The sequence below is a fragment of the Xenopus laevis genome, chromosome 5S (assembly GCF_017654675.1).
Source record: "Xenopus laevis strain J_2021 chromosome 5S, Xenopus_laevis_v10.1, whole genome shotgun sequence".
In the NCBI taxonomy this organism is placed as follows: Eukaryota; Metazoa; Chordata; class Amphibia; order Anura; family Pipidae; genus Xenopus; species Xenopus laevis.
In genome coordinates, this window is record NC_054380.1 from 139,468,806 (window position 1) to 139,482,938 (window position 14,133).

Here is a 14,133-nt window from a genome sequence, read left to right on the forward strand (position 1 = left end):
AGTTGGGATCACAGAGACAAAACATGCAGTGGCTCCCCCTTATAAAAACTAGGGAACCCTGACACCCCTGGGCAGTTACTAAATTGACAGGGCAATTCTTTAACCAAGGAATGGAACCCCCCCAACTGTATATCAATCTCCGCTCTTAGCTGTTCTTCTAGGGGACTACCTGAAAAAGGTTGTCAAAACAATTGCCCACTTACAATTAAATGGAGGATGCCTATCCTATTCATACGCATTACCATCATGGCACTGAAACCCTCTATGCACTCTATTTGCCCAAACATCTATCATTTAATCTGGACCTGCCCTGTCCTTGTTGACTATTGGACCAAATTCAGACATGATATACATAGTAAGTTAGGTTGAAAAAATGACACACGTCCATCAAATTCAACCTTTTAATTTTTTTTAACCTGCCTAACTGCCAGTTGATCCAGAGGAAGGCAAAAAAAACCCATCTGAAGACTCTCCACTTTGCCTCAGAGGGGGAAAATCCCTTCCTGACTCCAAAATGCAATGGGACCAGTCCCTGGATCAACTTGTACTTGTCTTTCCACATAGCTAAAAATTTCTTCTTCTCGGTACCCTCTTTAATACAATAATGTCCTGTTTGAGTGATGGAGACCAAAACTGTACGGCATATTCTAGATGGGGCCTTACCAGTGCTCTATACAGTGGGACCCCCTCCTCCCGTGACTCTCTGCCCCATTTAATACAAGTCAAGACCTTATTTGCCCTTGATGCTGCTGACTGGCATTACTTGCTACAGACAAGTTTATTATCTACAAGGACTCCAAGCTCCGTCTCCATTATGGATTTGCCTAGTGCAGTCCCATTAAGGGTATAAGTGGATATTGTTACATCCCAGGTGCAGGACTTTACATTTATCAACATTGAATCTCATTTGCCACTTAGCTGCCCAGATTGCCAGTTTGTCAAGATCCTGTTGCAAGTGCCACATCCTGGATGGAATTAATTGGGCTGATAGTTTTGTCTCATCTGCAAACACTGATACATTACTTACAACACCCTCCCCTAAGTCATTAATGAACAAGTTAAATAAAAGTGGCCCCAATACTGAGCCCTGGGGGACCCCACTAAGAACCTTACTCCAAGTAGAGAATGTCCCATTAACAAACACCCTCTGTACCTGATCCTGTAGCCAGTTTCCTATCCATGTGCAAACGACTTCATTAAGCCCAATCTTTTCACATGTCTCACTGGACCCTACTGGCAGTTACATTATTGGACCTGAAAACCAAACCAACTAAATTGTTGAAAAGCATTAAATGAAGTACCTTAATTTCCTGTGGGGCCTCTTAATTTTCAAGGTATAGCTGCACTTGGTTGTACCAAGTGGATAAAATACATGGGACCCCCACACATATAGGAGGAAGGTATTACCCATGGGAGGGGACTGGGTGGTGCTAATACTAAAGAAAGTATGCTGTAGGTTTTTATGGCCGGGGTAAGGTATTGTCTTGCCCTCAAGTTAGGTGGGAGAACTAATTGAGAACTAAACGGTGCCATGTATTTGGAAAAGTTTCACCTTTCTGAGGGTTACTAGCAGGTTCCTCTTTTACCTCTACCCCCAGATGGCTTATTCCAGCTCACAGTGTTGCCTTTCGGGGTACCTGGAGCTCCTGCCACATTTCAGAACATGCCAGATATAATTCTCTCCAATCTATGCCTCTGTTTCTTTTTTGCATATGTTCTGTGTGGAAAAGGCATTGCTGCTCCTGCCATTTAATTGCAATGCCACGTGCCTATAATATATTTATCCCCACGTCCCTGAGGTATAATTGTGTTGCTGTTGTGCCTCTCTCCCGTTAGGTAGGAGCTCAGTATAATTAGTTTGTAGACATAGAGGTGAAAAGGCAGGGAATGGCTGAATAGTTTGCAATTGTGACACAAAAGCTGCATAGAGGCTATTTGGTTAATGTTCCATACAATAAAATTCCAGTTACACATCTTCTCCATTACATGTGCTGGAATCCATGAATGTGCCGGCTTGACATATGTGAAGCAAGAATTCGCTGCTCAGAATATATTGCAATGCCCTTTTCTCTAGAAGTCGCATCTTTGGGTACAGCAAATGTACAACTTCAACTTCCACTGGATATTGTGGGGTCTGAAGTAGCTTGAGGGGGTTCAGGGTGGGTTTCAGACCAGCAGTGAACATCACATCAGGCCCCCCTGCTAAAAATCTCTAGCACACACCCCCAGGCCCCCAACCACCCCATTGCTCCTGAACCCCAAACTGCCTGTTGTAAATAGGAGCAGGCACAATGTCTAAAGCTTAAAGTGGAGAGAGAACTATCATACAGCCAACCTTGTGATTGGGATCCCCTCGGTACATCATCATTCTAAATATGTAGAAAGTAAACCTGATTCCGCTGCTATTATTGGGAATTAATAAATAAACATAACTGTGGTGTTTAGGAATGGAGAAAGACTGGCTGGGCAGTAAACTGGCACAAGGGTGGCAGCAAAAGGCACAGGGAAATGCAGGAAAAAGTCTGCCTATAGAACATCTGTCATTTATATCAAGTGCTAACAAAGCTTATTTCTCATTATGCCATCAAAAGAATTTGAGTTGGTTCCAAAATTAGAGTCTGAAATAAATAGGACAAATTGCATGAAACCAAAAAGTAGGGCCCTTATTCTCCAAGCTGCCTAAGTGACATTGCCCCCCATTCACTATTGAACTGATTGTGTTGTATTAAAGTGCTGTGGGGGTCAACTCTTGTTTCGGGAAGCTGTTTAGTAAAGGATAATGGTCGGGCCCCCGCTCATAAGCACATGTTGTGCAGCGAAGGTTATTGCCTTCCAGTGATGCCTTTAATGAGAAAGAATAGAGTGAATCGCAGGTTTGTGGAACAAATGTACAAAAAGAATGAAGTATAATCAATGTTTTTCCCTCTGACCTCAGTGTAAAGAAGAGGAAAAGTGCAGGGTCTGTATGTACAGAATAATATCTCTCTCTCTCTATACCTATATGTGGGTATTATATATATTATGTGGTGAGTTCACCACTAAGATACCTGGGAAAGTCCTGCACGGAGCTTATTTATGCCCCAGGTTCCTAACAGAGTGGTTCTGGGACTGTTAATCCAGCCCGGTGTTTTTGTGTTATCCTGAGGAATCTCAGGTGAATAATTAAAAAGGCAGCTCAAGCCAGAGTGGGAGAGCTGCAGTCTGAGAAAGAAAAGCACAGAGAGATTTTTGGAATCCCTACAAGGTTGGAACTTTGTTTGTACTTCCTTTTCATTTGGTTTGAGGAGACAGGCGGTAGGCCTACTCCTGGTTAGGTAGGAGAACTGACCTGTATTAGGAGAACTGACCAGTGGGATCACCTGACTATAACTGGACCTCTTGTATTTGTCTATATGTATTTTGTGGTCACAGCCTCATTGCACCCCCACCTAATGGTTTTAAAAATTAGTGGTGAGCACAACTTTCCCTTGTTTGTTATAGTTATACAGGAGCAGTGACCAGCTCCATGTTGTAGCTCCCACCCTTCCCAGCTATAGTCAGGTGATCCCACTGGTGTCTAATAAAAGGGCAGCCAAGTTTGGGAGTTTTACTTTGAAAGCAGCGAGTAAGTTGCAGGTAAAACTTAGTCCCTTTGTAAAATGTATAATGAAGCAATAGAATTCTTAATGAATCATATAAAATTAAGCGTAGGACTGGCCAGATATGGGATGACTGTGACGTAGTTGTTCAGCTTAATTATATTGTAATATATGGACAAACAATCCCTGTGTTGTTTAAAGGGTAAGGCATTTTTCAGTAGCAGTAGCACAAAATGTCTCTGTCTTAAATATATTGATAATGGGTTGAGTGCAGAGGACTCTTGTATTTGTCTATATGTATTTTGTGGTCACAGCCTCATTGCACCCCCGCCTAATGGTTTTAAAAAATAGTGGTGAGCACAACTTTCCCTTGTTTATATATATATATATATATATACATTAGTGCCCCAAATATACAGGTATCAATGCCCTGTATACATATCAATACGCTGTAGATATAGGCATCAATGAAGAAAATGAACAGTCAGATAGCCAGTAAGATCTGAAAGTTTTATTTTTCCATTCATTTACAATTTTGTACAATTTTTATCAGATATGAAAATAATTTAGCAAACTGAAAAAAATCCGATTTTGCGCTCATATAATCATTTATTTCTTTCTATATGTACAACATTACCATGTCAGCATTTTATCGGAGAGTTTCCCGTATTGTACTTTCCAAACTAAGGGAAACAGGAGAAAAAACATTGAGTGAAAAAAGTGTGATAAATATCCTACTACAAAGAAGATTCATTGATCATTGGATGAATGGAACTGTATCTATTGAAAACATGCTGGTGCATCTGGATGGGGCTCTGGATGGAAACAGTACCCTAATGATCCCTACAGACCCTTTTTGTGGGTATTTTTAATGATGGCATTTTTGAAAAGAGTCATTAGAGGTGTCTGGCTCCTCTCAGGAGTCATAAATCCCCCGTACCTCTTATCTTTGGGGGGACTACCCCAACGAAAGTGATGCATCCTATAGTTCCCATTTTTCTTGGTTAATGCTCTCTCCACCTCATTGTCTTCAATGTCCTCGTCCAAGTCGATTTCTGGGTAGTCAAGTTCTAGGGATAATTCTCGTCTCAACTCCATGGGGAAGCTCTCAGCGGACTCTTCTTCCACTCCATTAGGGTACACCTTAATGGGCCTCCTCTTTCTTCCAACAGGTTTTCCCCATCGGAAGTGTTCCATAGAGTAGGCTCTCTTATTCTCTTGCCTGTCCATTGGTTCCTCTTCCATGTTGTCGCCTTGAGCATTCTGATTGTCACTGGAGGGAAATAAGTTCAATACAGGGTAATTAGAAATATCTTCGCGTTTGTATCCTCCACTGCTCCCATCATTCCCTGTGTTGTTTCTTCTTCCGAATTTATTCCACCGAAAATGGGTCATCACATATTTTCGGATACTTTCCGACAAAGGTTGCAAATGTCCGTTTCCAGGAAACACAGGCGATTCAGCTGAGAGATCCATTTTACATGCCTTAATGCATTCCTACCAGGGACAAAAAAATATATCTCGTTAGCTACTATCATTAGTGCATATTCTCTATCTCCACTTCCTTTATCAGACCTTGGGCAGAAGAAACTAGGGATGCTCTGAATTCAGGTTTTCACCTCTATTTTTATTTCACCAGACACAAGATTAAGCCGATTCCTGGATTCCTGGCATTCCTAGTTTCTTTTAGACCCTTTGCAGTCATGAGCATCTAAACTTAACAGTTTTTTACTCTTCTCAAATTTGAACTTACAACTTTGAGTTTGGTGTTTGGCTGAATCTTTTGTGGATGATTTAGTATTTGAGCAAATCCAAAAATTTTGGGCTGTGTGTATCTGTTGAAGAAAGATTTGGATGTGGCTTGGATTCAGCTAAATCAGAATATTTTAAATCTTTTTGGGATTTGGCCGATTCCTGAATCCTGGATCCCCAGTTTCCTCTAGATTCATGAGAGTCTTGTGACTTTACTTCCACGAACAACTGAACCCAACAGATTTTTTTATTATTTTTTTCAAATATGAATATGCAACTTTGGGTTTGGATTTGGGAATTTGGTATTCAGCCAAATGCAAAAATGTTAGAATTCTGCATATCCCTGGAAGAAACTGATAGTATATCCCATTGGACTAGACCAGTGATCTCCAACTAGAGGCTCAAGTGCAACATGTTGCTCTCCAACCCCGTGGATGTTGCTCTCAGTGGCCTCAAAGCAGGTGCTTATTTTTGAATTCCAGGCTTGGAGGCAAGTTTTGGCTGCATACAAAACTGCCAAACAGAACCTCTAGTAGGCTGCCAGTTCATGTAGGGGCTACCAAATAGCCAATCACAGCACTTGTTTGATTTTTTTAATTGTTGTGTTGCTTCCCAACTCTTTATATTTGAATGTGGCTCATGGGTAAAAAAGGTCGGGGATCCCTGTTCTAGATTATGAAGGAGGCTTTGTCTAAACATATATCACAGGCCAAAGGCCGATAGACATTTTAACATAAAATGTGTATAAGACAACTGAGCTCATCAAGAGATTCCAAAGGAGAAAGTTCTGTAGACTGATTGCAAATACTTTTTTAAAAAAAACAAAAACATCGATGTATCAGATATAAATATATGAATGTAAAAAAGTCTCATAGGCTGACAAAATATATATTTTTAAAATCTTATAAGGAAACAACTCGCATTTATTAAAAATAAAAAGTTGTTCCGATATACATTAAACATTTAAAAATAAATGTATTTGGGGAGAACCGAATCCAGGGCTCAGTTCAGAATTTTTCAAAATCTTGTGTTTCCAAATTCAGGGAGACATTTGACAAATTCAAATGTCTGAGTTTTTTTAAGAACAAAAAGTTGGATTTTAGTGAACATAGTCAAACAAACCTCTCACTTATCTAAGCAGCAGGCTTTAAGCAACTTATTATGAGGGGCTTTCTCCTTTGAAGTTCTTTGGGACAAGAAGTGACAGCAAATAGTGATTATACTTGTTTGTCTTTTTTAGTGCCAAAAATAACAGAAACCATAGCTAGTTCTTAATTAAAACAATGGGCAAAATGTTCAGCTCAAGAATGTTTTGGGTTTCTAAAGGTGGCCATGCACGGGCACATTAAAGCTGCCGCAATCAGTTCTTTAGATCGATATCTGCCAATGTATGAGGGTTTCCAATGGGTCTCCATCAGGGAGTTTTGATCTTTTTGGCTATCGAGGACCACATTGGCTAGTTGAAGTGTTCCGCATCCATTCTCTTCGTTGTAATCAGATCGTTCGGCTTGTAGGGCTGAACGTTTGAATTAACCCAATATTAAACCTTCCGTTGGTGGGCATATTGGGAGAAGATCAGCTTGTTTGCTGACCTTGCCAAACGAGCGGATCTTATCGTGTATGGCCCGCTTAAATCTTGAAATTTTAAAATCGGAAAACTTAAACTTGAAAACAATGGCAACTGTGTATTTTTCAGGCAAAAATAACCCCTCATATAAAATAGGAATACCACTAGCTCAAATTTTTTGATCAATCATCCTTTCCGAGTTACGTGATGGTAACGTTTTAGGGCAACTGAATGAGCCAATTAAGAGCTGTTGTAATTATTATTTAAAAACAATAATAATTGAATAAAGGAAATATAGAAAGTTATAAGTAATAACAATAATAATTGAATAAAGGCAATATAGAAAATAGATCTATCAAACACACACACTATAGTCTACCATTCAATTTATTATTTTAATCCCAATCCCAATAACTGGATAATGTGGACCCTGCTGGTCTTTGTGGCCTCCTAACTGCAACCTTCAAGAACCAACAGCTGAAAGGTCCAGAAGGAGCTGCAATGCCTTGAGATATATGTCACTGGTTTGGACCCTCACATAATATTAGTTTCTCTCACCAGAATACCATCTTCACTGCTCAGGTCTGCACATCGGCTGCTCTCCCAGCATTGGCTTTGCACCTCTCCTATATGGAATATAAATACTCCGAGTATTGCAAGGGAACAGCTCCAAAGTGGCCGAAACATTTCAGAACTGGAGGCTAAAAGACATGAAAAAAAAAAAATGGAGGTCAATGGAAAATATATTGTCTTATATTAAAAATACTTTCACATATATTTAGAATTAATGGGGTGTATTTTGTAACATTCTAAACTTTACAATATGGTGACAAGATCATCCCTATAATGATGGACTCTTATGTCCTACAGGTTTAATGGATGCTCTGGTCAATTTGATATTTAGTTTGAATAGCTGATATAGTCATATCTACTAAACTGAGCAATAGAAAATGGCAGAATGTGGTTACTCAACTTTTTAGAGGCTACAAAAAACTTAAAACGGGGGTTATTTATTAAACTCCAAATGCTAAAAACTAAAAATTGGAGTTTTTTTTTAAAAAAAAATCAAATACATTCCGATTTTGATAAATATCCCCCTAATTCTATAGATGATTTTCTTCAGTTTTAAAAATATATCAAGTCTGATGTCAAAATAAATCTTTCCAATGACTTCTTTTTCATCCAAGACGGGAAGCCTATGCTGTAATGAGACTGTACCCCCCCCTAAAAGGAGTGGATGGAGGGACAGATTTCTGAATCATCACTATGGAATGACCGGTTCCAACAAATCCATCATTTGAAGTTAATAAAGCAAATATGGGTTCATAAAAGAAATCAGGTCAATACTGATATTGATGTTTATCCCAGCGAATATATATAATGTGTGTATGTATATATACACACACACTGGTATTGGACCTGTTATCCAAAATGCTTGGGACCTGGGGTTTTTACAGATAACGGATCTTTCTGTAATTCATACCTTAAGTCTACTAGAAAATCATATAAACATGAAATAAACCCAATAGGCTGGTTTTGCCTCCAATAAGGATTGATTATATCTTAGTTGGGATCAAGTACAAGTTACTGTTTTATTATTACACAGAAATAGGTATGTGAATTATTTGGATAAAATGGAGGCTATGGGTTAATGCCTTTCCATAATTCGGATTTTTTGGATAACGGGTTTCCAGATAACAGATCCCATATCTGTATATGAATGAAGAATATAAATCAATTACATATGTCTATAGATAGAGAGAGAGATAGATGATAGATAGATAGATAGATAGATAGATAGATAGATAGATAGATAGATAGATGATAGATAGATAGATAGATAGATAGACAGATGGATAGATAGATAATAGATAGATAGATAGATAGATAGATAGATGATAGATAGATAGATAGATAGATAGATAATAGATAGATAGATAATAGATAGATAGATAAATAGATAGATAGATAGATAGATAGATAGATGATAGATAGATAGATAGATAGATAGACAGATGGATAGATAGATAATAGATAGATAGATAGATAGATAGATAGATAGATGATAGATAGATAGATAGATAGATAGATGATAGATAGATAATAGATAGATAGATAGATAGATAGATAGATAGATAGATAGATGATAGATAGATAGATAGATAGATAGATAGATAGATAGATAGATAGATAGATAGATGGATGGATGGATGGATAGATAGATAGATAGATGATAGATAAGAGAGAGAGAGAGAGAGAGACAGAGACAGACAGACAGACAGATAGACAGATAGATAGATGGATAGATAGTTAGAGAGATGAGAGAGAGAGAGATGGCAGAGATAGATAGATAGATAGATAGATAGATAGATAGATAGATAGATAGATAGATAGATAGATAGATGATAGATTGATAGATAGATAGATAGATAGATAGATAGATGATAGATAGATAGATAGAGAGTTGATAGATGAGAGAGAGAGAGAGAGAGATGGCAGAGAAAGATAGATAGATAGATAGATGATAGATAGATAGATAGAGAGTTGATAGATGAGAGAGAGAGAGAGCGAGAGAGAGAGAGAGAGATAGATAGATAGATAGATAGATAGATAGATAGATAGATAGATAGATAGATAGATAGATAGATAGATAGATGAATAGATAGATAGATAGAGATAGATAGATAGATGAATAGATAGATAGATAGAGATAGATAGATAGATAGATAATAGATAGATGAATAGATAGATAATAGATAGATAGATAGATAGATAGATAAATAGATAGATAGATAGATAATAGATAGATGAATAGATAGATAATAGATAGATAGATAGATAGATAGATAAATAGATAGATAGAGAGTTGATAGATGAGAGAGAGAGAGAGAGAGAGAGAGAGAGAGAGAGAGAGAGAGAGAGAGAGAGATAAATAGAGAGATGATAGATATGAAAAAGAATGAAAGTAAAAAACTTTGTCTATTCTCTAACACAGTGTATAACTGTAAGAAAAGCAATATAAAAAATGTAAAAATACAAATATAGATATAGAGAGATATGAAAAAGAGTGATAGTGAGACAGCTGTGTGTAATATAACTGCAAGTGGAGCAAAATAAAAATTTCACATAATATCAATAACTGAAATTAAACAACATTAACGTTGGTGTACGATACAAATTATACACAAGTTTATCAGAGTCACATAAACCCATAAAAGATAAATAAAGCAAAAATAAAATATCTTTTCTGAACAGAGAGCGGGTGAAAGAAAATAAATGTACAGAACACACAGAAAAATAACCTTGGTGCCTTTGTATGAATTGTATGGAGCCTTTCTACTCCTAACTTCTAAGAGTTCTAGAATAAAGTGTTTTCTTTGCGGCGGCGTTATTCAATAACTATATGTATGTGTGTATATTATATATATATATGTCTCACCATTAACCCATCGTTATAGACCTGTAGCAGTTAAACAATACACCTAGAATTCATGTCATCATTATAAAACAAATGGCATCACAAATATCCTCATTAAAACTCATTTTCAACTGATTGAACGGAGTTTTGTCTTGAAATTGAAATGCAGCCAATTTGTGACGGCAAAATAGTATTACAGATCAGCTGATCAATAAAGGCACCTGTATTCATAAAAACATAATGACATATTTTTTTTAAAAAATAGCAGGGCTTTCCTAAATTTAAATCAAAAGAAAATAAAAATATGTTTAAAAATGTAATAAAAGAATGAGAGCAGGGAAAGACTGGATGAGGAGAGGAAAGCTGTACATAATGTGTATATATATATATAAAGACATTATGTACATATATATATACATATAAAGGGCAACAGGAGATATTCTTGTGGCTTTCTTACCTGTTGATTCACTAGTCCCAAGCTGTGCACTTCTTTGCCTGTGTTCTTGTCTCATCTCCAGGGCTGGTCTTTATATACCACATTTTAGCATTGTCTCGGGGGGTGAATGGAACGGAGGATCTTCCGGACAGACCTTTCCCAGCAGAAGAGGAGGAGAAAAGTCAGGGTATAAGGTTACATGTAAGAGACAGAACAGATGATTAGGAAAGAAAAGGTTGATGGAAAGTCAAATACATGATATCTCCGTGGACAACAGGGATTAGCACCTTCCCCATAGAAAGACAAAGGTTCCCCAATCCCCTGTGATTGAACTTTCATAACGGGGATTAATTTAAAGCTATTCAGCCATTGCAGAGGCATTAAATAGCAATAAATGATCAACACAAATACGTAAATGGTTTATTCTCAGCAGGTTGGACCCAATTTGTTTTGTGACTCTTTAATCAGGGTTTGACTGTCGGTTTCCATTTATTTGGGAGAGAAACAGGTGTTGGCCAGAAAGGACATTTTACATGGAGATCAGTGCGGACAATGACCTCTATCCGCCTCTGCTAAATGCACAAAGGGTCTCAACTGCGTCAACGACAAGTATTAACGAAATATGTGAAAGCAGGTGCCATTTTGCCTTGAGTTGCAATGGGCAAGAAAAAGCAAAGGGTTGGGCTGCATTTGCTACACAGTGGGGCAAATAAATAGTTCCATATCATTGGGAAGAGAATAACCATAGCATGGAATAAACCTTCATGCAAGAAAAATAAGTGTCATGCTATTGGAAGTTTTATGTATAAACTGGCACCATGTAACGGCAATCTTTCTATGTCTTGTTACTGTTCCTCTTGGGACTGGCACTTGACTCTTCTACATTGGATCTTTCTAATGCCATGATTGGCTAAGCAGTAATGCCCTGAGAGTTATGTTTGTTCCAGACTTAGATGCATCAAATGAGGTCTCAAAAATATTAACTTACCAAGTACTGGAAGAGGTCCAAGTGCACTGCCCTAAACCTTCAGCCAAGGGATCACAGTAGAGCAGGCACTCAAAGAGCAGTCTTCCAGACAGATGTGTAAAAAGATTGTAGATTTGGGGCACTTAGGCACAGCCTGACGCGTTTCGGATCTCACAGACACTTAAAGGTTAAACCTTAAAAATAAGTGAATGTAAAATTGATGAGGGGCTATTCTAAGCACTTCTGCAATGTACATTCATTATTTATTTTCTTTTAATTCCAAGATATTAAGGGATACATGTACTGTTAATATGAATGAATTTTGTTACAACAGCGCCACCTGCTGGTCATTTTCCCACCAGTCTGACCAGCAAGTAGTCAAGGAAGTTGTCAGGAGAAAGAAAGAGGCTCCTCTGATGTTCTTCTGCTTAGGAATAAAATGAGAAACCTCAGATAACCTTTCTCACATCTTTCCTAAGCAGAAGAACATCAGAGCAGCCTCTTTCTTTCTCCTGACAACTTCCTTGACTACTTGCTGGTCAGACTGGTGGGAAAATGACCAGCAGGTGGCGCTGTTGTAACACAATTCATTCATATTAACAGTACATGTATCCCTTAATATCTTGGAATTAAAAATAAATAATGAATGTACATTGCAGACGTGCTTAGAATAGCCCCCTCATCAGTTTTACATTCACTTACTTTTAAGGTTTACTTATCCTTTAATCAGACACAGACACTTTGGAGGTTATTTATCAAAATCCGAATTTTTCACATGTTTTAAATAAATAAGTCCGACCTAACTAGAATCCACAATTTACCCTTATTTATCATTAAAAAAACATGAAAAAATCAGGAAAAACCACAACGTTTGCGCATTGTCTCAAGAAAACTGCAACTTATATGTGGAATCGGAATCGGAAAAGCCTGAAATGTTTGGATTATTGTATGAAACCCAGCGCAGACCATAATATCATCAAATTGCAAATAGGACCTCTGCCATTGACTTCTACAGGACATCGACAGGTTAAAGATGGAGTGTTTTTGGATTAGGACTTTTTGCATCCTGGGGGTATAATAAATCTTGAAAAATGTGAGGATTTTTTCCACTAAAAATTTCCACTACAATTGTGTAAAATTTGAGTTCTTTGCATTAGGACTTTAAGAATGAACCCCCTTAATCATAAAGCCTATGATTAAGGTGTAGATTTATTAAGGTTCAAAAGGTAAATTCTAATTCAAATTTGAATTTTCAAAAAAAATTTGTGTCAAATTTAAACTTAAAAGCCCCAACTCAAATGTAAATTTGAATGTGAGATTTATCAAACTCCGACCATGAAAACAGTTCTAATTCGAATATTTGCCACGTAAAACCTACTGAATTAATTTACAAGTCGATGGCAAGAAGTCCGTTGACCCATTTGAAGATGTTAATTGCCTTCCTGACATTCAAGTTTTTTTCGGAGGAAAAATAAATTCGAGTTTAGTTCGTATTAGATTCGAATACGAAACAAATTTTCGTACTCACTCAAAAGTCGTTCCCATTCAAACTAATTTTAGACGTTCGAGTTTTTTCATAAATAACCTCCCATTCGAGTTGTGAGTACATTCAAATTTATTAGAGTTAAAAAAAATTCACATAACTTTGAAATTTGACCTTTGATAAATAACCCCCTAAGTGTCTGTCAGATACAAAACGTCTGTCTGTAAGACGGCTCAACTGCGATAAGGTTTAGTTCTAGATTTACCCTTTCCAAAGTTGCTGGACATAGATGAGGAAGCAATTGAAATAGATGCTCACACCCCAAGTAAAAGTGCTTAAAGGGGTTTCCACCTTAAAATCAATTTAATTAAGATGTAGAAAGTGATATTTGGAGACAATGTGCAATTGGTCTTCATTCTTTTTTATTATTTGAGGGTTTTTTTTGTTTTGGTTTTTTTTTAAACTTGTTTTTATTTGAAGATCATAATTATTATGCAGTCATGACAATACAGTAGATTTCTGTTTTGTGCCATTAAAGGGATACTATCATGGGAAAAAACATTTTTTTTCAAAATGAATCAGTTAATAGTGCTACTCCAGCAGAATTCTGCACTGAAATCCATTTCTCAAAAGAGCAAACAGATTTTTTTATATTCAATTTTGAAATCTGACATGGGGCTAGACATATTGTTAATTTCCCAGCTGCCCCTGGTCATGTGACTTGTGCCTGCACTTTAGAAGAGAAATGCTTTCTGGCAGGCTGCTGTTTTTTCTTCTTAATTTAACTGAATGTGTCTCAGTGAGACATGGGATTTTACTATTGAGTGCTGTTCTGAGATCTACCAGGCAGCTGTTATCTTGTGTTAGGGAGCTGTTACCTTCCCATTGTTCTTTTGTTAGGCTGCTGGGGGGGGGGTGAAAGGGAGGGGGTT

General features: G+C 37.3%; 1 protein-coding gene across 1 annotated transcript; it reads right to left on the bottom strand.

Moving 5' to 3' along the window:
* Positions 1-4,075: 4,075 nt before the first annotated feature.
* On the bottom strand, positions 4,076-10,794 carry pomc.S (proopiomelanocortin S homeolog). The gene is given in 3 exon segments (NM_001163390.1): positions 4,076-5,075; positions 7,456-7,598; positions 10,773-10,794. Coding segments are annotated over 2 exon segments (783 nt in total). The 5' UTR covers positions 7,585-7,598; positions 10,773-10,794; the 3' UTR covers positions 4,076-4,421.
* Positions 10,795-14,133: the final 3,339 nt, after the last annotated feature.